This window comes from Colias eurytheme, chromosome 19 (genome assembly GCF_061535395.1).
Source record: "Colias eurytheme isolate Ceu_HAF_F1 chromosome 19, ilColEury1 Martin Lab GWU primary, whole genome shotgun sequence".
Classification (NCBI taxonomy): domain Eukaryota; kingdom Metazoa; phylum Arthropoda; class Insecta; order Lepidoptera; family Pieridae; genus Colias; species Colias eurytheme.
This window is the reverse complement of record NC_142998.1, coordinates 4524539-4550110: the sequence shown is the minus strand read 5'-3', so window position 1 is coordinate 4550110 and position 25572 is coordinate 4524539. Positions and strand designations below refer to the sequence as shown.

Genomic DNA, 25572 nt, shown 5'->3' with positions numbered 1-25572 from the left:
CGCAGATGTGGCACGCGCGACGCAGCAGACAGGAGCGCGCGCTTGCACGCGACGCGGCCACCAACCGGCGCGCCCTCTGAACCACACCAACATTGGATTATTATACGGTGAGACTTTCGCAATGCTATATACGATTCAAACTTAATGGCGGCTCGGAACATCGTACGATCCGATGCGCAGAAAACAATTTTAGGTATTAACGGGACGTTAGGGGACCTGTGCGCACCCGCACTCGCACCTGCACCTAACTTCCGAACCGCCATTAAGTTAGCATCGATCTGTACGTGTGTCACAGCAGAAGCGGTAATATCGCAGATGTGGCACTCCAATTGGATTATAGTAGAGAGAAGAGTGAAAAAAGTCAAATTCATATGAATTTAAAATAATTTAAATCAATAGAGAATCTTGGTATTGATCAGAACCCTTATTCATTTAGATTTTATTAGGATTTTTAAATATAAAATAAAAACAGCTGTTTATAATGTCTCAAACGGTTTTACTAAATTAATATTTTTTGTAGGTCGGACATGAAAAATCTCGCTCCTTTGCTGGCTGTCCCTATCAGCGAATACGTGGTAACTTTCATCTCTCTAGCAGCCGCGACCACACTGCTCTCGTGGACGACAGGTTTGTCCCAATTTATTAGAATAAGTTAGTTTTGTACGGAAATACGAATCTTATGATCCCTATCACAGGTTTTCTGCGTAGTATCGTAGCAACTATTTAGTTATCTACGGTAGTAGGTACATGCAAATTCCTCCGTAGCCGCCCAAACTTGTATTTGTAACTAAAACAAAGGCTTCTCTCACATAGTACTTAAACAAAACAATGTGGGTGTTCTATAAATGTAGGTACCTCTTGTCATGTTTAGTATGGGCTTTACGTTCATTAAATATTAATAATACCCGTATCGACCTCTCTCAGAACTTCAAACATACAATAACATAGTCCGTCCATCAACACATATCAAGCCAACAGTTATAAGCGTTAGTAATACAATTAATTAATTTATTACGCATGAGTAAGTAACCTCTGAGGGTTATATACAAATTACAAAGGTATCAAAACCTAATTTTGACCAAAAATAAATATAGTCTTTGTTGTAAATACAATGTTTTTTGTAAAATACTAATTTTCCGACTGACTTCTCTACTAAAAATATAAAAATATTTCTATGTAGAGAATAATTGTGGAAAGTTGGAAAGTTCAATATCCAGTCAAAGTTAAATACACGTGTACGTAATCATACAGAATTAATATATTTTGGCTTGGCTAGGATTATAAGGAAAATGTTATTGTATATTATTATCAAAGGACCGAGTTCCAGAAATTAGGTAAATTGATGAAAATTGCTCTGAATAATGGTGTGGTTAGAACAGAGATGTATAATGTACGAAACGAGCGTCTAATTGTCAAAGTTAGTACAATAAATAAGTGGCTTGTTATTGTCTCTTTCTGTATTCCCACGTTGCGTTAATGACGTGATTTTAACTATAGATTTGGTTGCGATGTCAAATCCATATCTAATCCATTTGTTTATAAAAATCATTCAATTTTCTATAGCGAAATTGTTGTTACTTTACTTATGGATAATTTAGTACCTCAAGCTATACAATCCAGCTCATGACTTATTCTCATTATTCGTCATAGACGCGTAGCAAATATCATAGCTAAACATGAAATTGTTCGGTTCAGAAGGGCGACCCGCCCGTAGGTGGTTGGCGGAAGATCGCGGGCGCAGGGAGTGCCGCCGCGCGCGCTTCCCCCACCACACACACCCGCCCATTCACTGTTAGCAGGTGATTATACGCATTATCTAATTAACAAGTGTAAAGCATAGAAGTAGTCACAGCATAGTATGCTGTAAATATATCTATTATTATAGCGCCTTGTTACATAAATGAATGAACGTTTGCGATATGCGGTAATTGTTAACTTGAAGATCTTTTTTTAGCTACTAAAGGTTTATAGTACGTAATTCAAACGTAATTATAGGTATTTCATTTAGTATGTACGTTTAAATATATGAAGTGGATACACATGTGTTTATATCACTTTATAGGATATACGACGATCACATGTTATATGATACTGACAGACATGAGACTTTGGAATGGAAATAATTAAATTAGGAAATCCTTATTAAATTTCGCAGTTCACTGTACGTTGACTCAGAATTCAAAACAGACTCAAGATGGGAAACACTTGTAGTTGATTTATTTCTGTTTCGAAATTACAATGTTTATGTAGTGTTGGTATTTTGCTCAGTTAAATGGTATGAAGCAGTGTTTACTCCTACCCAAACCTTTTATTCGGACATGGATGGGTCAATATTACATTAGATATTAAACATTGTTTTATATTTCCAGTAGGCAGTTCACTCAGTGGGAGTTCGATAGACAATGTCCGAAGACTTGGACTCGATCAGCGAGGAAGAACAAAGTTTGTTCCGACCTTTCACACGAGAGTCACTGGCCGCTATCGAAGCCCGCATAGCTGAGGAGCATGCCAAACAAAAAGAACTTGAGAAAAAACGCGCTGAGGGCGAGGTAACACCCACTCCTACTCCTTGCCAGCTATGAGTGTGCTCACATGTCTAGTGCTAACATACAAACATTATATTTTACTAACTGTAGGTGATTACTGTAAACATTATATAAATGACAAAATTTAGGTACCTACATTCAATATACCAAGCACACTCAGAAGGATATATTTGAAGGAGCATGTACAATAATCACGTCTGACGGATAATTTTTAAACTATTCCAGACCGATTTGGGGCGGACGAAAAAGAAAAAAGAAGTAAGATTGCTTGCTTGCCCCTTTTACCTTTTTACGGCTCGTTTTTAGCGGAATACTATTTAGCAAGTTATCGCTTCTCGAAATTCCATTGTACTGCCATCTGGCTCCCCTATCATTGGTGTGACTGTTGTCAAACCGCGATAACTTGCATTGCATTCTAATTTACGCATATTGATCGCATTATAAAGCATTTTACGAACACATCGCTTTGTCGGCAAAATCGTATCTGTTAAAAGACTTATCAAGTTTAGCTGTCACTCTAGACGGCAAGGTCGCCGTGACAGCTAACCTTTGTAGTTCAAGAAACAAAGCTTTTCATATTATTTGCAACTAATGACATCGACATACTCGATACCTAAATAATGGAAGTCAGACAAAACAGATATATTGATGCCACAACCGAAAATACCTTAGAACCGTCGTAAACCTGAAATAATCCAAAATTAGAAGAGATAGTCAAGCCCGTAGCGAACCTTACCTAACAAAAATAGGATGATTAGTTCTGAACAAAAAAAGCCTAACCATATTCTAATTTGAAAAATAGGGTTGATAACATTGCACTTTGTTTAATTAAAATGTACAGTGTACCCAAGCAGAAAATAACACTAGCACATAACATTCACCCTTTTCATGCATTGCACACAATTGGCTCATGTTTGCCACTTCATTGGCTGCGGTCATTTAGGTCTAGCATGGTGACATCACCTGGCTAGTTAGTGCAACTTAACCGACGACCCCCTATTTTGAAGCCTTCCGATATTTTATTTGTATTATGCCACCTGAATTGTAATATCAATATGTGTAAAATTTTAGAATACTTATCACAGATTATAAAAATCCGCAATACTTGTGGCGTTTTCCTTAAATGTATTCGCATACTAACAAAATAATTTTCTCAATTTGCATCGATATTACATTGTGATAGATTATTTAAATCTAGGTTTTACATTTATATGCCTTTCAAATTACTTTTAAGACAGACTCTCGATCTCGTTAAGTAAATTTTCATACTAATTCCTCGGAACGGTAACACAATAGCGGGGAACGTTTTGCAATATGCTTCTAGTTTGGCAGAAAACACATCATGAACACACAGAAGGCAGCACCATAATAAAAACAGCTTCCAATGCGCTCACAAAACATGCTCAACAATCGTAATAATACTCGTTGCTGTAACAGTGATATTCTCTTAAGATCTGAGAATAGCATTCTTAAACCACAACAGTATTGTTACAGAACGCCTTCTGTAGTTATTGTACAAGGTTTCTTCGATTTAAAATTGCATCGATCGTACGATTCGTTGCGAATCGGTCCGTCACAAAGGGAACGTCCGGCCACCTTCGATCGTACGAAGAGCGTGATCATATGCATGGGCGGTGATAATCTGCACTTGATACATTTATAGTAATGGAATTACATCCATTGCAAATAGTAAATAGCTTGCTTACGTGATGACGCCATGGCGCCGGAGTGTGCAGTAAAGTTGAAATGTGTGGGATGATGTAGGTGCGTTACGATGACGAGGACGAAGACGAAGGTCCCCAGCCGGACGCGACCCTGGAGCAGGGCCTGCCGCTGCCCGTGCGGATGCAGGGCTCCTTCCCACTGGAGCTTGCCTCCACGCCTCTCGAAGACATCGATCCTTTTTATCACAACCAAACCGTAAGTTTTTACATAAGCTCGCAATTAGGCTACGCAGAAGTAGTTTTTAATGACGTTATTTTTCCTCCTGACTGTAATTAGGGATAATAAATATCGATTTATAGTAAGCTCAAGTTATTCATATAACGAAGTAACAAGATAGATATATAATCGGAAATTTGTTTCGTTCCAGACTTTCGTAGTCATAAGCAAGGGTAAAGATATCTTCAGATTTTCGGCAACAGACGCATTATGGATGTTGGATCCGTTTAACCCGATAAGGAGAGTCGCTATATACATATTAGTACATCCTTTGTTCTCTCTGTTCATCATTACTACGATCCTTGTCAATTGCATACTAATGATAATGCCTACCACACCGACTGTCGAAAGTACTGAGTGAGTACCTTTTGTTTTATTTATATTACTATATTATTAAATACAACTATACCATCTAATCATATAGTAGTATGCACGATAGATTCAAAATTATTAGTTTCAGTTTAGTAATACGTAATTATTTGAATAATAATATTTAGACATACAGAAGTAAACTTTATGTCAATAGATTTTTCGCGTATAAATTGATTTATTATTAAGTAACCATGGCAAAACACTGTTTTATCACAGCAATATCACACTCCATTGGGTTTTCTAACTGCAATACATTTAACTACACGTTCACTTTCCTCTCAAATAACTTTTGCATTGCCCTAGACAATAAAAAATCAATGTTTTCCTTGACATGCTCATAACAAATTGTTTTTCACGATTTAAGTTCAATTGTACCCAAAAATAATGCATCTGTGATTTCATACGTTTGAACAGTAGCACAAAATTAACTGAATGCAATTAAACTGACGTGTTTTTATCTAGAGAACATTTTTCTACCTTTCGACTTTATCATATCAGGCGTGTTACACTTGTAAATACATCGGTATGTACTGGTTTACTATTCATTTAGACCTAGGTGTTTGTAGACAATTATTACCTTATAATAGATAATAATATTTACTTAAAAGTCCACATAAATACTGATTAGATTTTTCTTGTCTTTTTGAAATCATAGATTAACTTAACTATGAGAATATTTATGTATTTTTGCGAGCGGCGTTCCACAATGGAGGTGAATTTTTGCAGAGTTATCTTTACGGGAATCTACACGTTTGAATCGGCGGTGAAAGTAATGGCCAGGGGTTTCATACTACAGCCATTCACATACCTTAGAGATGCATGGAATTGGCTTGACTTCGTAGTTATAGCTTTAGCGTGAGTAGTAGACAATTTTAATACAATAATGTAGCATAAAGTAACGACTATTAAACAGTAGATTTTGGTTATTGTTTACCTAAATGTCTTTATATAGAGTTTATAATAGAAGATTTTTTATTAAAATTAGAGATCTCTATTTTACTACAGGATATCGAATATAAGCTCAAGGACTGATACGAAACGCGAAATGCGACAGTTCGAGTCGCAGATAGTAGTGAAGGCTGTAATAATATAAAATTAGTAATTGTTTAGTTCTCTGTAGTTAGATATATTAATCTAGACGTGGTGGTTGTGGGTGTGTTTGCAGTTATGTGACGATGGGCATAGATCTCGGCAACTTGGCCGCTCTCAGAACGTTCAGAGTTCTCCGAGCGTTGAAGACTGTGGCCATCGTACCGGGTAATTCTATTTGTGCTATTATTTCACTAGCAAATATTATTTGTAATATTAGATTATACTCGCATAGAGTCACGAGCTTAACGTAGTAATTTGAACACGGTAGATGGTTTGTGTGTGTTGAAATCTATGTATTGAATGGGATAAGTGAGTATACATCTTTGATAGAGGTTTGAACGTGTGCTGCTCTTAAGATAAGCGTAGATATAACGATTTTGATCACTTCCCAGGATTGAAGACTATTGTCGGTGCTGTCATAGAATCGGTGAAAAATCTGCGCGATGTGATAATATTGACAATGTTTTCTCTATCGGTTTTTGCGTTAATGGGCCTTCAAATCTACATGGGAGTGTTAACGCAGAAATGTATAAAGGTCTTCCCGGAGGATGGTAGTTGGGGCAATTTGACTGATGAAAACTGGGAGCGATTTTGTCAAAACGAAAGTAAATATTATTTGAATATCAAAACGTTTACTTTGAAAATTGAAAAGATTGGTTTCTACTAACAAGTATGTACAAATTTCAGCGAACTGGTACAGCGAAGACGGAGACTATCCATTGTGTGGCAACTCATCAGGAGCAGGGTATGTTGTCAAAACATTAAAAAAAAAAAACATTTTTTCTCAATAAATGAATTCGAATATTAAGTGACAAATGGCTTAACAAGAAGAGAGAACATATTATGTAAAACTTGAATGATCACAGCTGAGTCAGTATGTAACATTATTTTATCTTTTTATAGGCAATGCGAACCAGGCTATATATGTCTTCAAGGCTATGGACCAAATCCGAACTATGGTTACACGAGTTTTGACACCTTTGGCTGGGCATTTCTTTCCGCTTTTCGACTCATGACACAGGACTACTGGGAAAATTTATATCAACTGGTAAATATTCAATATTTTCAAGCGAGCAGACACCTTATAAGCACCATCTTACCATTGGGCGAAATTGTAGAAAAACCTTACCTATTGACGAATTATTTGATTTTCTTTATTTTGCTAAAAATAATTAGACATATATTGATTGACGTCAGTATAATAAACTATCCAATAAATGTTTCAATGTTTATAATTAGTGATCTTCCTATTGCATTTGTGTATAAATTTATGAAACAAATTGCAAATAACTTATCACTAATATTATAAATAATTTCCAAGGTACTTCGATCGGCTGGTTCATGGCACGTGTTGTTCTTCGTGGTGATCATCTTCTTGGGCTCGTTCTATCTCGTGAACTTGATCTTGGCCATCGTCGCCATGTCGTACGACGAGTTGCAGAAGAAAGCCGAAGAGGAAGAACAAGCGGAAGAAGAAGCTCTTAGGGTAAGGCTATACTTTGTATTTAAAGAAGGGTGGTAATGTTAAATTTATTAATTTGAATATCTAGTGTCCAGTGAATACCCATGAATAGCTTATTCGATGATATTGTAATCGAGAAATTAAAGATGAAGTATTGATTTTTATTAAATGTGTTTTACAGTTAAACTTAGCCATACTTTTTTCGTATAAAAATAAAATATGTAATATAAAGGCGTGATCCGTTTTGAACTTTTTACACGAGATACCAAATAGATTTTGAAGCGAAACTTCTGTAGGAGCGGTGAGAGTAAGATTATAAGGTCGCGTCATGGCAATACCGTCACATCATGGAGTAAGACGACGATTTTGGTATTTTTGAATCTTGCTAAAGAAGTTTCACTACTGACACGTGTTCCGTTCCAAATAGATCTAATCACGACGTAATTTCAGCTAAAAGAGACTTAACAACATAAATAAATATTTCAGGACAATCTTGACGATCTGATTCCATACTAAGCTTTTGCTTGTGTTATTCCAAACATATTTGTAACTGTACGATAGGAAGCGGAGCAGAAAGCGGCGGCGCGCGCGGACAAGCAGGAAGCGCGCGAGGCGCACGCGCGCTCGGCGGCGGCCGCGGCCGAGGCCGCCGCGTACGCCGAGGCGCACCCCGCCAAGTCGCCCAGCGACTTCTCGTGCCAGAGCTACGAGCTGTTCGTGAACCAGGAGCGCGGCAACCAGGACGACAACACGCGCGAGCGCATGTCCCTCCGCAGCGACCCCTTCCAGGACTCGGTGAGCACCCAGCCCACGCACAAGCCCAGCGACACGCACGACGCCGCACGCCGGCAGAGGAAGGTCAGCATGGTGAGTACCCGACTAACCACACTTGCGCTCCGCTGACAATGATCATATGTACGAAATATGTAACATCTTTATTTATATTTTAATATACTTGAACTAGAATGTGCTAGAGAGATTATTTGGACGAAAACGTTATTTTATATTAAAATACAAAATTTTGAATTTTTAGGAGTTTTTATTGGCATTAAAAACAGTTGACTATTTTGCAATATATAAAACAGTAAAGTTACGAAAACATTAGCGTAGTTTTGACTGTTATAAAATAATTATACAAAGAATTGCATTCGGCTTCGGTGTCATATTTTTTAATAATAATGCCCCAAGTCTTCAACACGTAATAATATATTTGTTTGAAAAATAAAATAAAGAGTTTTTTTTACATAATTCACAATTGTTTCATGTTATTATATTAAACAGTAATATTTTATTACAGTTGAATGAACAATGAACAATAGTTAATGTTAATTATATCATTGTCAGTTGAGGAATTTCTTTTCAACTTGATGTTCACAAAAAGACACGCCGCTTGATTGCACTTAGCGTTATAAGAAAGCAAAAGCAAATAAAATTTATCCGAATAAAACCACATCATTATCCTAAGTAGATTAAAGCAATATTGATACATCAATTTCGTTATTAAAATTCCTGTTTAAATATTCAAGTTGAAAAGATTTACAAAAAATGTGTTAACTGCTCAAAGCTTTAATTTTTATGTGTCTGTCCTCTTTGATGTTAATACTTTCTACTAGTATTCAGATATGATTTAACTTATTAATTTAACTTATTATTTGACTTATTAATGAGAATATCTGCCAAAAGGCAAATGTATACAAAACACGACAAAATAATATTTTGCACGCCTCATAAGCGAAGCGTTGAGGTGGGTACTACTGTCACTTCGCGCAAAACATCTGATTTTTCAAACTTAAAATGTCTTTATGTATCATACATTGCACTTGTACGATAATACATACACACACATATTAAGAAAAAACACTATTTTTAACGTTCATGATATTTTTGATGTCATTTTTGTTATTTAAACTAGTTAAAAAACAGTTTAAAAAAGTTCTGTCTTGGACGTCCGTGTGTCTGTATGTGCGGATCCTTTTTCTTGTTAACACGATAGCGACCGAAATACTTTACTAATCGAGTCTTTTTTTTCTCTTACGCTTGAGTATGCTCAGGAATAGAACCCTTTCATTTTTCAGGGTCTGATTCGATGTGGTTTAATTGTTATTAAATAAACAAAAATAATAATTAATAAATATTTATTAAAAAAAAATTATGAGGCGTGCACTTTTGGATTTTCCAAATTATTCTACATTCTATTGTTTCAATATCATTTAGACGAACTTCTTTACGATACTACTGTATTTATTCATATCTGGATATCAGTAATGAATGAAAATTTAATTTGTGCTATTATGATTATTACACTGTTAATTTAAAACCTTTGAACACGTCCGTTTATTTGAAACTTGGTTTCGAGGCATGCTATTAGATGGTCTTATCATTTTGTTTAAATTTATTTTTATCTGCAATCACTTTGCCTGCAGCTGCCGTATAAATGTTCCTATTTCCTCAAACAGATCATTTTTATGATTTTTAGTTTTTACTCATCTCCTTCACCACATTATTCTATCCGTATTCGTTACATTTCGTTTTATTACCAGTTATTTTAAAAAAATTATCAAAGATAAAAATGAATACTTAATTTTCACCCTCAATATCAGCTGCTAGTAATTTCGTAGAATCATTAGGAATCATCTCCATTAAAGGCATGATTGTGAAACAAATTGTTATTCAATTCATTAGTTTTCATAAGCTAGTTTATTTTATACATCTCCAATACTATTTTTATCTCTGAATTATAAAAAACAAGTTGTTTCGTACAATCTTTTTGATGCGGAATTTTGAAGCGGTTCTGATATAACATTTTATGCGTACCCATAAATACTATTGGAGAAAAATATCTATTGTCATGTTAGATTGTTTCTTTCATTTTGTGAGCAAATCGAAGCAGCCGAGCTGAGACTGAACGTATCGTCGATGGAGAGGTAGGTTCGGTCAACATAATTAATTTCTCATACACTCAAAGTATTCGAGTATTCATTAATTCCTCAATTTCGATGAGTAACAGGTGGAGGCATTTTCATAGAAACAAAGAACAGTCCTCATGACCATAGATGTAGCGATATCAAAACGACAATCATAGCTACGATAGGATAGAAGTATGCAAAATTGCATGTAGTATAACCCTATGATACTTCATGTGTTTATAAACAAAGTTACCTGACTAACTGTTGCTTAATATCACTGCCAAAGCTTTTCTGTTTCATGTTCTAATTATTATGTCACATATCATAAGATTATTGTACTGTGCATCCGTTGTTTAATGTTTATCGTTCCTTCTTTAGTTAATCCTCTTATTTATCTTTATCATCTAGCCATAAATGTAGTTCTTACCAATAATTTGTTTCCTATATTGTTCACTTCGTTATTGCTTGAAGGCTGCAACTTTGATTCCTTTATTCCAAATATTTGTTTGTTATTATCTGTCCTCTATCCTTAGCGATTCTATGTCTATTTATTATAAATTAGTAGCTTTAAAATTGGATATGATTTAAAAATATCTTTTTCTGTGCATTAAAGGTTCCCCATCCTGAACGAATAAATAAATACGGACAGTTGTCGTATGGGCCACTGCGGGAGGGCTCTCAGGTTTGTCCTCTTATCCTCATTGATGTTTGTGTTCCCTCTTCCTTTCCTATTTTGGTATAAGTAGTCATAATTTAACTTTTATGCCTTTCTTCCCGTGTTTCTTTGAATCCTCCTTAGAAATTTTAGTGTTCACGTGTCAAATTGCAGCAATTCATGAAAATCGATTGTAAATACATTCACTTCTTCATAATTTTTGTGTTCACCATGTGTTGATGCAATAGGACATTAAGAATTCTTCTTATTTAGTTTTTTTTTTTTTGGGTTTTTGTTATTATTTTGTTCATGGTCTCATGAATTTCTGCTATCAACTTGTCACTTGTTTATTGGCACATGAAAGTAAAATAATAGTTTAGGTATTACATTGCTCCTGATGTCATCCTCAGTAGGTACTGATAACAGCAACATGCCAAAGCCTCCAGAAAAAATCCTTCAGTTAACCATATTTCACTACTCGATCTGAATTGAGGAACATGATATTAAGCGAATGATCAACAATTAGTATAACTCGAATCCAAATGAATTGACATGCCCGTAATAATGTGTGACTTAATTGATTTCAATGAATTAAAATTAATGTTTTGCAGCAGAGTGAGAAAAGATAACAGTGATCTTTTAGTTAGCTTAAACTAAGATTTAGAAATGCTTCAGGCTTCTTTGTCGCTGCCTGGATCTCCATTCAATTTACGGCGAGGTTCACGAGGTTCTCATCAAATGGCTTTACGACCAAATGGAAGGAATCGCTATCCACCAGGAGCTGATAGGAAACCGCTCGTTTTATCGACATATTTGGACGCACAGGAACATCTTCCATACGCTGATGATTCAAACGCAGTAACACCAATGTCAGAAGAGAACGGCGCTATCATCATACCGGTTTACTATGCGAATTTAGGTATGTACTTACTATAGGATTCGTGTACCTAAATATTAAAATATGACGTTTTGCATCGGAAACATGAATATCCTCTAATGGTTAAAAATAATATAAATATATATTTCATGTGAATCTCTTAACAGGTGTTCTTGTATTTCAAATTAAATATTGAAAATATGGTCCTAAGGTAGATTTCTTACTTAGAAGTTTAACAGCGTTTAGTACCTACTTATTCTGCGTCATCTAAATTCAAGGGTCAAGACATTCATCGTACACGTCCCACCAGTCGCGGTTATCGTACACGTCGCACGGGGACCTCCTCGGAGGGAAAGCCCAGACGAAGGAGGCCCGGCTGCGAGGCCGATCGGCGTCCAGGAACCATAGCGTTACCTCCCAACCGCACGCCTACCCTCTGCCCAGACAAGACTCGTCGCTGGTATCTCGACCATTAAGAGAATATGTATGAGCTTATCATTCTTTTGTTATAAGCGTCGACTAATTATTTGCAAGCGTGATTTGACACTTACATGAACCACTAGTTTTGTTACTCATAATCGTACACTGTCATTATGAAGTTTGGCTACTGGAGGCACTGTCATTGTTTTTAGCGAATGGTTCATTGGTCAATATGATTTATTCGGTGGGTTAATTGTTTCTTGTTGTGTTTTAGGAGGTTAGTACGACCGAGTGCACGGACGAAGCTGGCAAAGTGTTGAAACAGTCGAATGATAACCCGTTCATAGAATCTTCGCAGCAGCCAAATGTTGTGGATATGCGAGGTATGCAGAAAATCTTGTACATATAAAGTTTTATTATACGTACATATTAAGAACGTAAATAACTATATTATGAAGGAACAATTTTCACCTTTCAATGTTGTCAAGTCTGTCTTCTGAATAAGCGTTTACAAAAAATTTTTACATAAAAATTATTTAAATGAACGGAAAAAAGCGCCACTAACTAAAATTTCTTTTTATAGTATTTGTGAATTTCATTTTATAGTCGAGAAGCGAATCGTTTTGACTATTAGTGATCTGAAAGTAGATCAAGAGTCATTCACTTTCATAATTTTATTAATCAGCAAAATAGTTAAAGGGAAATTCGAATCTGTAATATTATCCAGAACCAACCTTTTTAATCAATCATTTAAAATCACAATAGAAAGTTTGATTTTAAATAATAGGCAAAAGATTACTTTAGATGTATAATTTAATACTAATCAATATTTAAATATTTTCAGACGTAATGGTACTGAATGAAATAATCGAACAAGCTGGAAGACAAAGCCGAGCGAGCGAACAAAATGGTACGTATTCACTGAGACTGGGAATACGATACATTAGCAAATTAAATTCTAATAAAGCGGTGTACTCATCGAATTTAGACATTGTAAACATAATGAAATGTCTGAGTAATTATCCCTTGATGAATACATGGCTTTAGAAGGTAATTGTAAAAAGAAATAATGTCACAAATACACAAGTATTCCCAGCCTTAGTATTATTGGCTAATTCGTAGATCATTGTATGTCCTGTCTATGTTTAGTCTAACTCTACATTTAAACATAATCTTGTCTCTAGCTATATGTTTACTTTATTTATTTACTTATATCTTGTTATCTCTCAACAAATTATACGCTTAAATAACACATATATTTGCCTAATAAAACGAATATGAATATATAATAATAACAACACAATACACGACAACAACAAAGCACACATTTCCGGTATTTGCTCATTATGCGAAAATTGCATAATTGGCAAAGATACTTATACATATTATTGGGTGTCATTTATATTTAATTATCAAGCGCAATATACGCACCTATCACTGTCCTATCCAATAACTACACAGATAATACTATGCTTTTATTTATTACGCACCTTTATAAAACAGTAGATAGAACTTCCAGAAAGTTCAATTATATTTTGCTTTTCATTTTTATTTCTACTTCTTCTTTCTGATTCGTTGTTAGACTATTTATAACATATCGAATGCATGAAAAAATTTATTTCCTTGCATGCGACCGACACTGATAGAAATAGAAAAATACATCAAAATATATGTTACAATCAAAATGATAACTTTATTAATTTGTAAATAACAGTATCGTGAACAAATTGGTCTTACTGATTTGCTTTTATCCATCAAGTAGAAATTTTATCACGATATTCATATTTTTTGACAAAGAAGCTTAAATTGAATAATGAGACATTATTAACATCATTGCAGTTCAAGTAGTAATATGTAGACAAAAGCTTCGCTGCAATTAAGATATGCTATAACAACGTAACTATGTAACTATACCTTGAGTGTATTAAAGAGAGCACAGTACCTCGCACGTAGAGTTCAGGCGTTGACATTATAATATTACCCTTGAACTTTTGTAACTCGACGTTTTTTATTTCCACGTGCGTGACGTAAAAGATAAATGACAGCCAACAAAATTCAAAAAATATGAATATTGCTGCTATGTAGTTAAAATTGGCTCCGTATTCGACGAAATAGTTGTAAAATTGACATTTGGTTAATATAAATAAAATAAGGCAAAATAATGAGCGAATACTAACAAAATTTATTTTTGTCTCTCTCCTCACCACACACACACTTCGGTAAACGGGACACAACAGTGTCAGTATACTACTTCTCAACAGCCGAAGATGACGATGAAGGGCCCACGGTCAAGGAGAGGCTTCTCGAATGGCTCATGAAGGGAATCGACTTCTTCTGTGTGTGGGACTGCTGCTGGCTGTGGCTCGAGTTTCAGAAGTACGTCGCCCTCCTCGTGTTCGATCCCTTCGTCGAACTGTTTATCACGCTATGTATCGTTGTCAATACGCTGTTTATGGCTTTGGATCATCACGACATGGATAAAGATATGGAAAGAGCGTTGAAAAGTGGCAATTACGTAAGTAACGTACCAGAAAAAAAATAATTGGCGAAGAAGAATTGATGAAATATTAAATTTTATTTTTCAGTTCTTCACTGCTACATTCGGTATCGAAGCGATGTTTAAATTAATAGCAATGAGTCCAAAATTTTACTTCCAAGAGGGTTGGAACATATTTGACTTTATAATCGTGGCCTTATCATTACTGGAATTAGGACTTGAAGGTGTTCAGGGTTTGTCAGTTTTACGTTCATTCAGATTGGTGAGTATCGACTTATTATCATTTAACACTTTAGTATAAGTCCTTACATTTATACTATACAGTTTACACCGTAAAATTAACACACGTGACAATTAATGAACACTCTTTATAATATTAATATTTTTACTTTTATGTTAACAGATGTACTTTTACAGATATAGAGTTCAGAGGTATAGATTAATATTATTTGAATATTTGTATCAAAGCAATATTTCAATACTGGAGAGCCGTTTACAGTGACACTTATACATGTATAACATTTATGTATTTATGTTTAATATAATATTTTCAGCTACGTGTATTTAAACTGGCCAAGTCTTGGCCGGCGCTAAACCTAATTATATCCATAATGGGTAGGACGGTGGGAGCTTTAGGGAACTTGACCTTTGTACTTTGCATCATTATATTCATATTTGCTGTGATGGGGATGCAGTTGTTTGGGAAAAACTATACAGGTTCTAACTGAAAACCAATTACGCATCTCTAAACAATACTAAGGCTTCATTATTAATTCCTATTCAGCTTTACACTACCGAATACTAACACAGGGCTTTGATTGAATATTATTTTACGGTCTAACCATTCAGTACCCGCTGTGGCTTTATAACACGGAATGTGGCTCACGAGAATGGGCCTGGACGAAATATGTTATAAGGCTATCACGCAGCTTACGATCATAACTTAAGCTTTGCATCGAGTACTATAGAAATTGACATGCAGCTTCGCTTACGAAGGGTAATGCATCAGGTCGTCGACTGATGGGATCTATGTCAATTTATTTCAGTATAACGACCAGAAAACAGTACTTATCTTACCGAAATATAAACTGAACCAATAATATCAATCAAAATGCTCTCCCTCAGCGTAGTAAATGCAACGATAGTTAACATATATCCCACTCATAAATCAAAATAAATGCACATGTTTTGAAAGGATACTGAAGCACACATCCCGCTAACTTTAGTCAGAGATAAGGACCTATAATCATTATCTGACACCGAACCGCGAAGGACTTGGTACGTCGAGTGATTATGGGTCTTTGGAGAGAAGCCGCAGTAGCATAGGTGAAGCGCCGGCAAGCGAGCTTGTGTGACGCCTTGTTTCACAATTTATAATTGCAGCTTCGAGTATTCAAATTGGCAAAGTCATGGCCGACTCTTAATTTACTCATCTCTATAATGGGTAGGACGATGGGTGCCTTGGGCAACCTGACCTTCGTATTGTGCATCATTATTTTCATATTTGCCGTGATGGGTATGCAACTATTCGGGAAAAATTATGTGGGTAAGTGGAAATTGGTGGGACTGTTGCATGTTCGTTGGTGTTTGATTGGACGTTGTTGATGCGGCGATTCGCTCTCAGTGAATTTATTTCATCCACAAAATTCCAAAATATCCGGCAAATTCACTACGAGCACATGCAACATAAAAGCGAAAACTTTCAGTATCGAATATTGTCAAAATTTAACGTTATAGAGGCCGTTTAAAAGATAGGTATTCGAAATATATTCACTGGAAACTAAAGTGTGGATAATGTAAATTTAATTTTCCAAATTTAATAAAACTCCACACTTTACGGAGGATCGCCGTCAAGTTTGTCTAGAGATCATTGTGTTGATGTGCGTCACACTGTTATGCTCATGTTGTTAATTGGCAAACATCGATGTGACCCCAAGTGAGCTAGACCTTAATCTATAGTGTATGTCTATCTATGTATATTGCAGTCCCTTAGCGAAGGCGCCTCACTTGTGAAACGTTTATGCTAGCTTCCTAATTCCTTTCCTAATAATATTTCATTTTGTCGTATTTTAGCGCTTTTATCTTCTAGACTGATAATATCATCTATACTGTTAGACAGAGGTTTGTACTGTTTAAGGTAGTATGCATGTTCAGCCTGATGGAAAAATGCATATTATAAAACTGGTTTAAATTGTCATTTTAAATCAGTTTATACATTACGGTAAATGATTAAATTAAAAGGAATTATTTTTGTATCTTTTCTTTTCGGGTTTCAAATTAAATGTAAAAAATACGTTTACATTAACTATAATATGACTCTTTTTGAAACAATCGAGACCTATTTTTATAAAAAAAGTCTATACTAAATATGTTAGGTGCATGACGTAAATGTAGGTAGCTATTTTTGGTGGCTTGAAATACTTATATCAAAGCTGGAATTGTGCCATAGATGCTTGTTATCTTGTAATTAATTAGATAATTTGCTTTATACATTTAAGATACTTGACATAATATTGAAATACAAAAAATGAAATGAGCTTTTATTGTATAAAATTTTTGATAATATTCTATATAATTTTCCTAAACTTTTATTAAAGATGCACGACCTTATTTAAACCTATTTTCCGAATTCTTTATATTGATTAACTTTCTATAAAAATATTAAATGTAAAGAAACAGCTTCCGAACATGCTTAAAATTTTTTCTAATAAGATAGACTATGATGACTATAAATATTACAATAATCAATATTATGTATGCAGATTACGTTGAACGTTTCCCCGGGGGTGAACTACCGAGATGGAACTTTACGGATTTCATGCACAGCTTCATGATTGTATTCCGTGTGCTATGTGGAGAATGGATAGAGAGCATGTGGGACTGCATGCTTGTGGGAGACGTGTCATGTATACCCTTTTTCTTAGCAACCGTCGTCATTGGCAATCTTGTGGTTAGTACTTGTATTTATTTATCTCTCTCACAAAAATTACATAGAATGTTTACGAATATATATTAGGTGACTTTATGAGAGCTGGTGCCCGAAATGAGTTCGGTAGAACATGTAGTACGAGTCACCAGGACCCATTTGTATATTTAAAATAAAATGAGCATTCGTAGCGATCTTATCTGTAGCTATAATATCAACCTTCAGTCCTTATCCAAGTGACAAATGACAATATGAACATAATGACTAATAAACTCTATTCATTTCAGGTACTTAACCTCTTCTTGGCCCTGTTACTGTCAAATTTCGGATCATCAAGTTTATCCACACCAACTGCCGATCAGGATACTAATAAAATCGCTGAAGCGTTCAACAGAATATCAAGATTCATTGATTGGGTAAAAAAGAATGTCGCCGATATATTAAAACTGGTGAAAAATAAACTGACCAATCAGATAGCGATACATGCTCCAGGTAAGACGTGTGTCATAGCCAGATCGGTGTGGCATGCTCTGTGTGTTTCTGTGTGATCCTTATATTCAATTTAATAAAGAAAAAATCATGTAAATTATTTAGTACATAATAATATTTTAAAATCTAATTGTAAAAATAAATGTTTATTCGATGTGTGGTTTGTGTTCATGAGTCATTTAAATTTTCAGTGTAAATTAAATACTATGAACTTTAAGATAAATGAGCATGATTTAAATGTAAATGTAACCACTGTGCATTGCTTGTGCCCTAGCAGTCAAGTGTAGATTTGACCTGTATCAGTATACCCCCCGATACACTCTTCTTCCTGTGGTATTTATTTATGTTCTTATTTTTTATTTATTTTTGTATTTTTTTAGTTCGCTTGATAAATGTATTAGCAATAATATCGACAGCTTTGTGTGTAATTGCATGTCAGTGTTTCCGATTGACCGTTGTATTATTTGTATTAAATCAAACATTAATATTGTATTGGCTACATGTGTTCTATATTTCAATCTTCCCTTTAGAATATATCAAATTATTGTATTAATTTTAATTCACGTAAAATAAGATATGATAAATTATGGTTTAAAATAAATCATTATTGTAAATTAATAATAAACCAGAATAGTTAACGAATATTTAGTATCTACGTATATTAATTATAATTTATATGCTCAAGTTTATTTTATCAAATGCTCTGTTTATTTGTTAATGTATGTTTATTCATATATAATTTATAAATAAAGTTATGTAACACATTCGCAAGAACGCGACAAAAGCAGGAGTTGTATCAATTTGGCAAACAGACACAAAAAATAAATTTGGTCCTGATCTCATTTCTATGCTTGGCTGCGGCGCGTTGGGCACATCGATGCACGGGATGTAGGCTTAAAAGCGGCTCTATGTGGCCGCTGTGTTTCTTCAGAACGCGTCGACAACGAACTTGAACTGGGCGCTGATTTAGATGATGGAGTTCTTTACAAAGATAAAAAACTAAAAGATCAAGTAGAAGTGGCCATCGGAGACGGTATGGAGTTCACCATCCCAGGTAATGATAATGTAAATAATAATCGTACCCCAAAACTGGAAGAACCATTTAATCACGCAATTTGTTCTCTAGGTGACAATAAATACAAAAAAGGAAAAATATTAATGAATAACATCAACGCTATTACAGACAACCATACCGATAATCGAATTAATTGTGAAATAAATCATCACGGTTATCCAATACAGGTAAGTTTTATGACGCTCTTAATATATTCATTAGTGATTTAGCTTACAACTAATATTTGATTATTTTTTGAAGGACGATGATACAATTAGCCAAAAATCTTATGGTAGCCATAAAATAAGATCTTTTAAAGACGAAAGCCACAAAGGATCAGCAGATACTATAGATGGCGAAGAAAAGAAAGACGCTAGTAAAGAAGAGTTGGGACTGGAAGAAGGTAATTAAAAAGTTAAAATAATTAATTTTTTGTCTGTTTAGCAATTGTATTCCAATTTATAACTACAGTTGAAATTCTGTTTGTTCTTATTATAAATTTGTGTGTTTAGAAATGATCGAAGAAGAAGAGGATGGAAAATTGGATGGTTTAGCAAAAATAGATATAAAAGTAGCAGCAGATGAAGACGTAGTCGATCTGACGCCAGCTGACTGTTGCCCCGAGCCTTGCTACCAGCGCTTCCCCTTCCTGGCGGGAGACGACGAGTCTCCTTTCTGGCAAGGCTGGGCAACACTCAGACTCAAAACATTCCGATTAATAGAAAACACATACTTCGAAACGGCTGTGATAACAATGATTTTACTCAGTAGTTTGGCTTTGGTAAAATCTTTAACTAATTATTATTTTACATTGTTATACTTCTAGTGTATTCCCCTTTTTTTAAATATAAATATTTCTTTCAGGCTTTAGAAGACGTTCATCTGCCACATCGACCGATCCTCCAAGATATATTGTATTACATGGATCGTATATTCACAGTAATATTCTTTATCGAGATGTTAATCAAATGGCTCGCCCTCGGATTTCAGAAGTACTTCACGAACGCGTGGTGTTGGCTCGACTTTATCATTGTCATGGTAAACATATTCCTTACATTTAGTATAAACAAAGAAGTTTTTTGAATTAAAATTATGACTTACAGTTTGAATAAAACATTTCAAATTAATGTTTTCATAGTGTTGTATGTCAAATATAATTTTGACCGAGAGTTATCAATATTGAGTCGAGGCGCAAATTAATTAACTTTAATAGCAAAGCAGGTCTAGTAGAGTTTGTAAATTGAATTGATAATGACGAGTGGTGTCGTTAGTTATCGCTCATAAACCACGGCGCGGTGATGGCGGGCGCGGACGACATCCCAGCTTTCCGCTCAATGCGCACTTTGCGCGCGCTGCGCCCGCTCCGCGCGGTCTCCAGATGGGAGGGCATGCGCGTGAGTACGCGCCTCTTGGACTGCGTATGGTTCTGTCGCGATGCCTATCATGTTTGCATTCAACTGTTCATTTTGAAGTCATTTGCACACTATGCTCTAGAGTGTACATTTCAACGTACGATGGGCAACGCGACGAGCGACAGCTTTGATTGTTCGGTGTTCGTCGCAGACGAGACGCTACCGTCTCGCTGTGGAAAGCTCTCGATGTCGTCTGTTCGATGTTTGTGAATTTGCTTCATGTTTCCCGTATTATGACTATTCTTGCAACTTCTCTGTCATAAGATTAATGAACCCCTGAAACTTATTTGAATATATTAACGTGCATGGTGTGACAATATTTACCTTAGTGCTAATATTGTTGTGCTGTTTTCCATAACATATTTTATTTCTTATAATAATTAATATGTACTAAAATTTAGTTCGTTACATATTAAACGGTAAAATTAAGTCAGACAAACGAAAATGGCACACTATCTCCTTAAACGCTATTGATGTTACATAAACACGTTTATTAATTTTCTATTATTAAATGGTTTAAAATGTATAGTTTATATATCTTTCAAATTTTCTTTCTTCCGATAGCTTTCTTCTAGTTTCTTCTGGATTATTAAATCCTTTTCCTGCGATTCTGTAGCGGATTGTAAGTCTTCAACCTAAAGATGGTACTTTATAATACTTTTTGAAGGTGCTGTTTAAGATGTAGTATCGAGAAGGCGTTTACCCATTGTAATGTCCGCTAATCCCTCTGTACATTATCAAATACAATTATTAATTTCATCAGGTGTCGCTTATAAACTTCGTTGCGGCGCTTTGTGGCGCTGGTGGCATCCAAGCATTCAAAACGATGCGAACGCTGCGTGCCCTGCGCCCGCTCAGAGCCATGAGCCGCATGCAGGGCATGAGGGTACGTAGCTACCGACCGAGCTCCCATACTGCTCCACCTACACTTTAAATGCAACACTCACATCACAAAACACTTAAATACTCCTAAATTCATTTTCTCGTGTTCAAGTTGAGCTCTGTTCGATTTTACTTTCTTTCAACTTCATTGACTGTAGTCCATTGGTTTAATTAGAGAATCATATTTGAAATTTTCGGTGGCACCCCTGTATGGCTTGTAAGATCATGATTCGTCATCCTGTCCGTCGGGGTCATTATACCAAAAGTATGCATTATCATGTTTCGGTCTCTTAGTTTGTCTTTGATCTATCATTTTATGCTAGTTTAGTATTTTAGTCTCGGAATGTTATTAGATTGTGCACTAAGAAATATCTTCTCACATCTTCATGGTAAGATCTATCGCGGAGCCGCATGTAATTAGCTCCTTCACTAGCTGCATAATTAGGACAACGAGGGGGGTAAGTTGTATGCATGAGTTGTTCTTCGCTTTTATTATTCGCATGCTTGTACATGTATCGTAAATATATTATAAACATGATATTCTGAACCCACCACAAACTAAAAAATATATGCCATGATGATAGATATAAATCTTATAATTTACGTTTTACATTATGTTTATAGTTCAATTGATTGTGATCGGTTCGTCAAATTCAAGCATTCAACCGTTAAGTATACATCATAACATTTAGTTCAATTTAAAAGATAAAACCAATCAAGTTAACACTTGTCTAATATGTTGGAGTTAATACAGTGCATTTATTCAACATGATGTTTTACAAAGTGTCGATGTCACAGGTTGTTGTGAACGCGTTGGTGCAAGCTATCCCATCCATCTTCAACGTGCTACTGGTGTGTCTCATATTTTGGCTCATTTTTGCTATAATGGGAGTGCAGCTGTTCGCTGGAAAATACTTCAAGGTGACTCATCTTTAAGTATTTGCTTTATTTAATGAGCTGCTTAGTGAAATTTTAAACTTTAGTCTTGTACATCGTTCACAAGGTCGTAAGATTCGTGACTTGAATAATTACTAATTATAAGTTGGGAAACTTAATCAAGAGCAATTTAAGTTTGAAAAATCAAGCAATAAATATCACATAGATGGTTTAACTTCATTTTTTTTTACAGTGCGTTGACATGAATCATACAACTTTAAGCCATGAAATAATTCCGGATCGAAATGCGTGCATATTGGAAAACTACACTTGGGAAAATTCACCTATGAACTTCGATCACGTCGGCAAAGCATATCTTTGCTTATTTCAAGTAGCCACATTTAAAGGATGGATTCAGATTATGAACGATGCCATTGATTCAAGAGAAGTATGTTTTCTATGAAAGTTTAGTAAGATTTATTCAATGCTCTTTGTTATGACTGCGTATTCATAATGACTCTACTTTTTCAGGTTGGTCGACAACCTATTCGAGAAACAAACATTTATATGTATTTATATTTTGTTTTCTTCATCATCTTTGGCTCATTCTTCACTCTTAACCTATTCATTGGTGTGATCATCGACAACTTTAACGAACAAAAGAAGAAAGCAGGTGGCAGTCTGGAAATGTTCATGACTGAGGATCAGAAAAAGTATTATAACGCCATGAAAAAGATGGGTTCCAAGAAACCCTTAAAAGCCATCCCTAGACCAAGGGTAAATTTTTTTTTGCAATGCAACTTGTTAAATATAAAATCTGTATAATTAATGATCGAGCTCTTGAGCCCACCCAAGCGCACTTAACTTTAAACAGTAATTTGTAATGCTTACTTTAATTCTTGTTAACGATTTTTTGTATTCATTTTCAGTGGCGACCGCAAGCGATAGTATTCGAAATTGTAACAGACAAAAAGTTTGATATGATCATTATGTTGTTTATTGGCTTGAACATGTTGACCATGACGTTGGATCATTATCAGCAGTCGGAGACGTTCAGCTCGGTCCTCGACTATCTGAATATGATATTTATTGTGATATTTAGCTCGGAGTGCCTATTGAAAATATTTGCTTTACGCTACCATTATTTTGTAGAACCGTGGAATCTCTTCGATTTCGTTGTAGTAATGTTCTCAATTCTCAGTAAGTAATTTGTTTTGTTTGGCTAGCTTCGCTTTTCGAATGAATGTTCTATATAAAACATAAACTTTTCAGGTTTGGTGCTGAGTGATATTATAGAGAAATATTTCGTATCACCTACTCTTTTGAGGGTGGTAAGAGTAGCAAAAGTGGGCAGAGTTCTACGATTGGTAAAAGGCGCGAAAGGCATCCGAACATTACTATTCGCCTTGGCTATGTCACTGCCAGCTCTGTTCAATATTTGTTTGTTATTATTCTTGGTTATGTTCATTTTTGCTATTTTTGGAATGTCATTCTTTATGCACGTAAAGAATAAGGGTGGATTGGATGACGTGTACAACTTCAAGACATTCGTGCAGAGTATGATTCTGCTCTTCCAGGTAAATATCTATCTTCCTTCCTAATTATTATTCACTGGTTATAAAACGGACCATGAGATAATTATGGAATATTTCTATTTTAGATGTCAACGTCAGCGGGATGGGACGGTGTCTTAGATGGTATAATTAATGAAGAGGAATGTGATTTGCCAGACAATGAACGGGGTTCGCCCGGTAACTGCGGTTCCGCTACTATCGGCATTACGTACTTGTTGTCCTACTTGGTCATCTCTTTCTTGATCGTTATCAACATGTACATTGCTGTCATTCTCGAAAATTACTCACAGGTAAGTTTCAGAATTATGAATATGTATTGCAAATATTTTCACGTAAAGTTATCACGATACAGAAAGTTTTCTCATAACTTCATAGAAATGTTTATTAATATTCATTTCGTTCATTACAGGCGACGGAAGACGTCCAAGAAGGTTTGACCGACGACGATTACGACATGTACTATGAAATCTGGCAGAACTTCGATCCCGAGGGTACCCAGTACATTCGCTACGATCAACTGTCCGACTTCCTCGACGTGCTCGAGCCGCCGCTGCAGATTCACAAACCGAACAAATACAAGATCATCTCCATGGACATACCGATCTGTCGCGGCGACATGATGTTCTGCGTGGACATCCTCGACGCGCTCACGAAGGACTTCTTCGCCCGGAAGGGCAACCCGATCGAGGAGCCCGGCGACATCGTCGGGCGGCCCGGCGAGGTGGGCTACGAGCCCGTGTCGTCCACGCTGTGGCGCCAGCGCGAGGAGTACTGCGCGCGGCTCATCCAGCACGCGTGGCGGCGGCACCGGCGCGCGCAGTCGCCGGGCGGCGAGGGGGAGGGGGAGGGCGGGGAGGGCGCGGACGGCGTCGCGGGCGCGCCCACGGCCGTGCTGCTGGACGCGGGCGGCGGCGCGGGCGCGCACCGCGTGGTGCTGCAGGCGGCGGGCGCGGCGCCGCGGCCGCCCGACCCCGCGCCGCCGCCCGCGCCCGTCTGACCCGCGCTCGCGCTCGCGCTGCTGCCCGCGCTCATCGACGACGAGCCGCTGCCGCTGCCCGCACCGCTGCCCGAGCTCTTGAGCCCACCCAAGCGCACTTAATTATTTTTTACGCTAGATGTTTACGTAGTGTCGGCGGGCGAGCGAGGGACGATACACGGGCGCGCGCTGAGACGCGAGTGTTCATCCGAGTGTTTTATATTCGTGTGGCCGAAGCTTACGAGACGGTTTGTTTTGCGACCGATGTTCGCGGTTTATCGAGTTTATCGTTTAGTGTTTCGCGTCACTCCGGAACGTGACCTCGGCGAGGAGCGGTGTCCGTTCGGGAGGATCGTTTTAGCGAGCACGCTATTCTCGTCACTAGTTCTATAAGTATCGGATGAACTGATAAAATTCAAAATGCTTATTTTTATATTGAAAATTATCTCAATAACCATGTAAATTCGAATGCAGATTGGGATTATAGATGTAAATAATTTAGCGACTGTGCGATGCTATTTGCCTTCCCCGAAATGGTATCGAATAGTGGCTAAGTTCGATGACTTCTTTTAAGTAGGCTGTCGTCCGAATGCGTCTCGAATTGAATTTTAAGCT

At 36.3% G+C, this 25572-nt stretch overlaps 1 protein-coding gene across 1 annotated transcript; it reads left to right on the top strand.

The window, feature by feature from the left end:
- On the top strand, positions 1–25118 carry para (sodium voltage-gated channel paralytic). Its single transcript, XM_090113000.1, has 35 exons — positions 1–107; positions 521–627; positions 1696–1799; positions 2370–2549; positions 4311–4466; positions 4639–4844; positions 5586–5714; positions 6025–6116; positions 6344–6556; positions 6639–6696; positions 6855–6999; positions 7273–7437; positions 7975–8280; positions 11650–11893; positions 12130–12335; positions 12546–12654; positions 13116–13181; positions 14533–14786; positions 14857–15030; positions 16152–16314; positions 17531–17718; positions 17982–18186; positions 19115–19237; positions 19310–19425; positions 19499–19640; positions 19750–20018; positions 20102–20275; positions 21413–21535; positions 22330–22452; positions 22661–22855; positions 22939–23184; positions 23337–23607; positions 23680–23984; positions 24068–24271; positions 24391–25118. The coding sequence occupies exons 4-35, from the start codon at positions 2403–2405 to the stop codon at positions 24976–24978; spliced, it is 6105 nt and encodes a 2034-aa protein (XP_089969126.1). The 5' UTR covers positions 1–107; positions 521–627; positions 1696–1799; positions 2370–2402; the 3' UTR covers positions 24979–25118.
- The last annotated feature ends 454 nt before the right edge of the window (positions 25119–25572 follow it).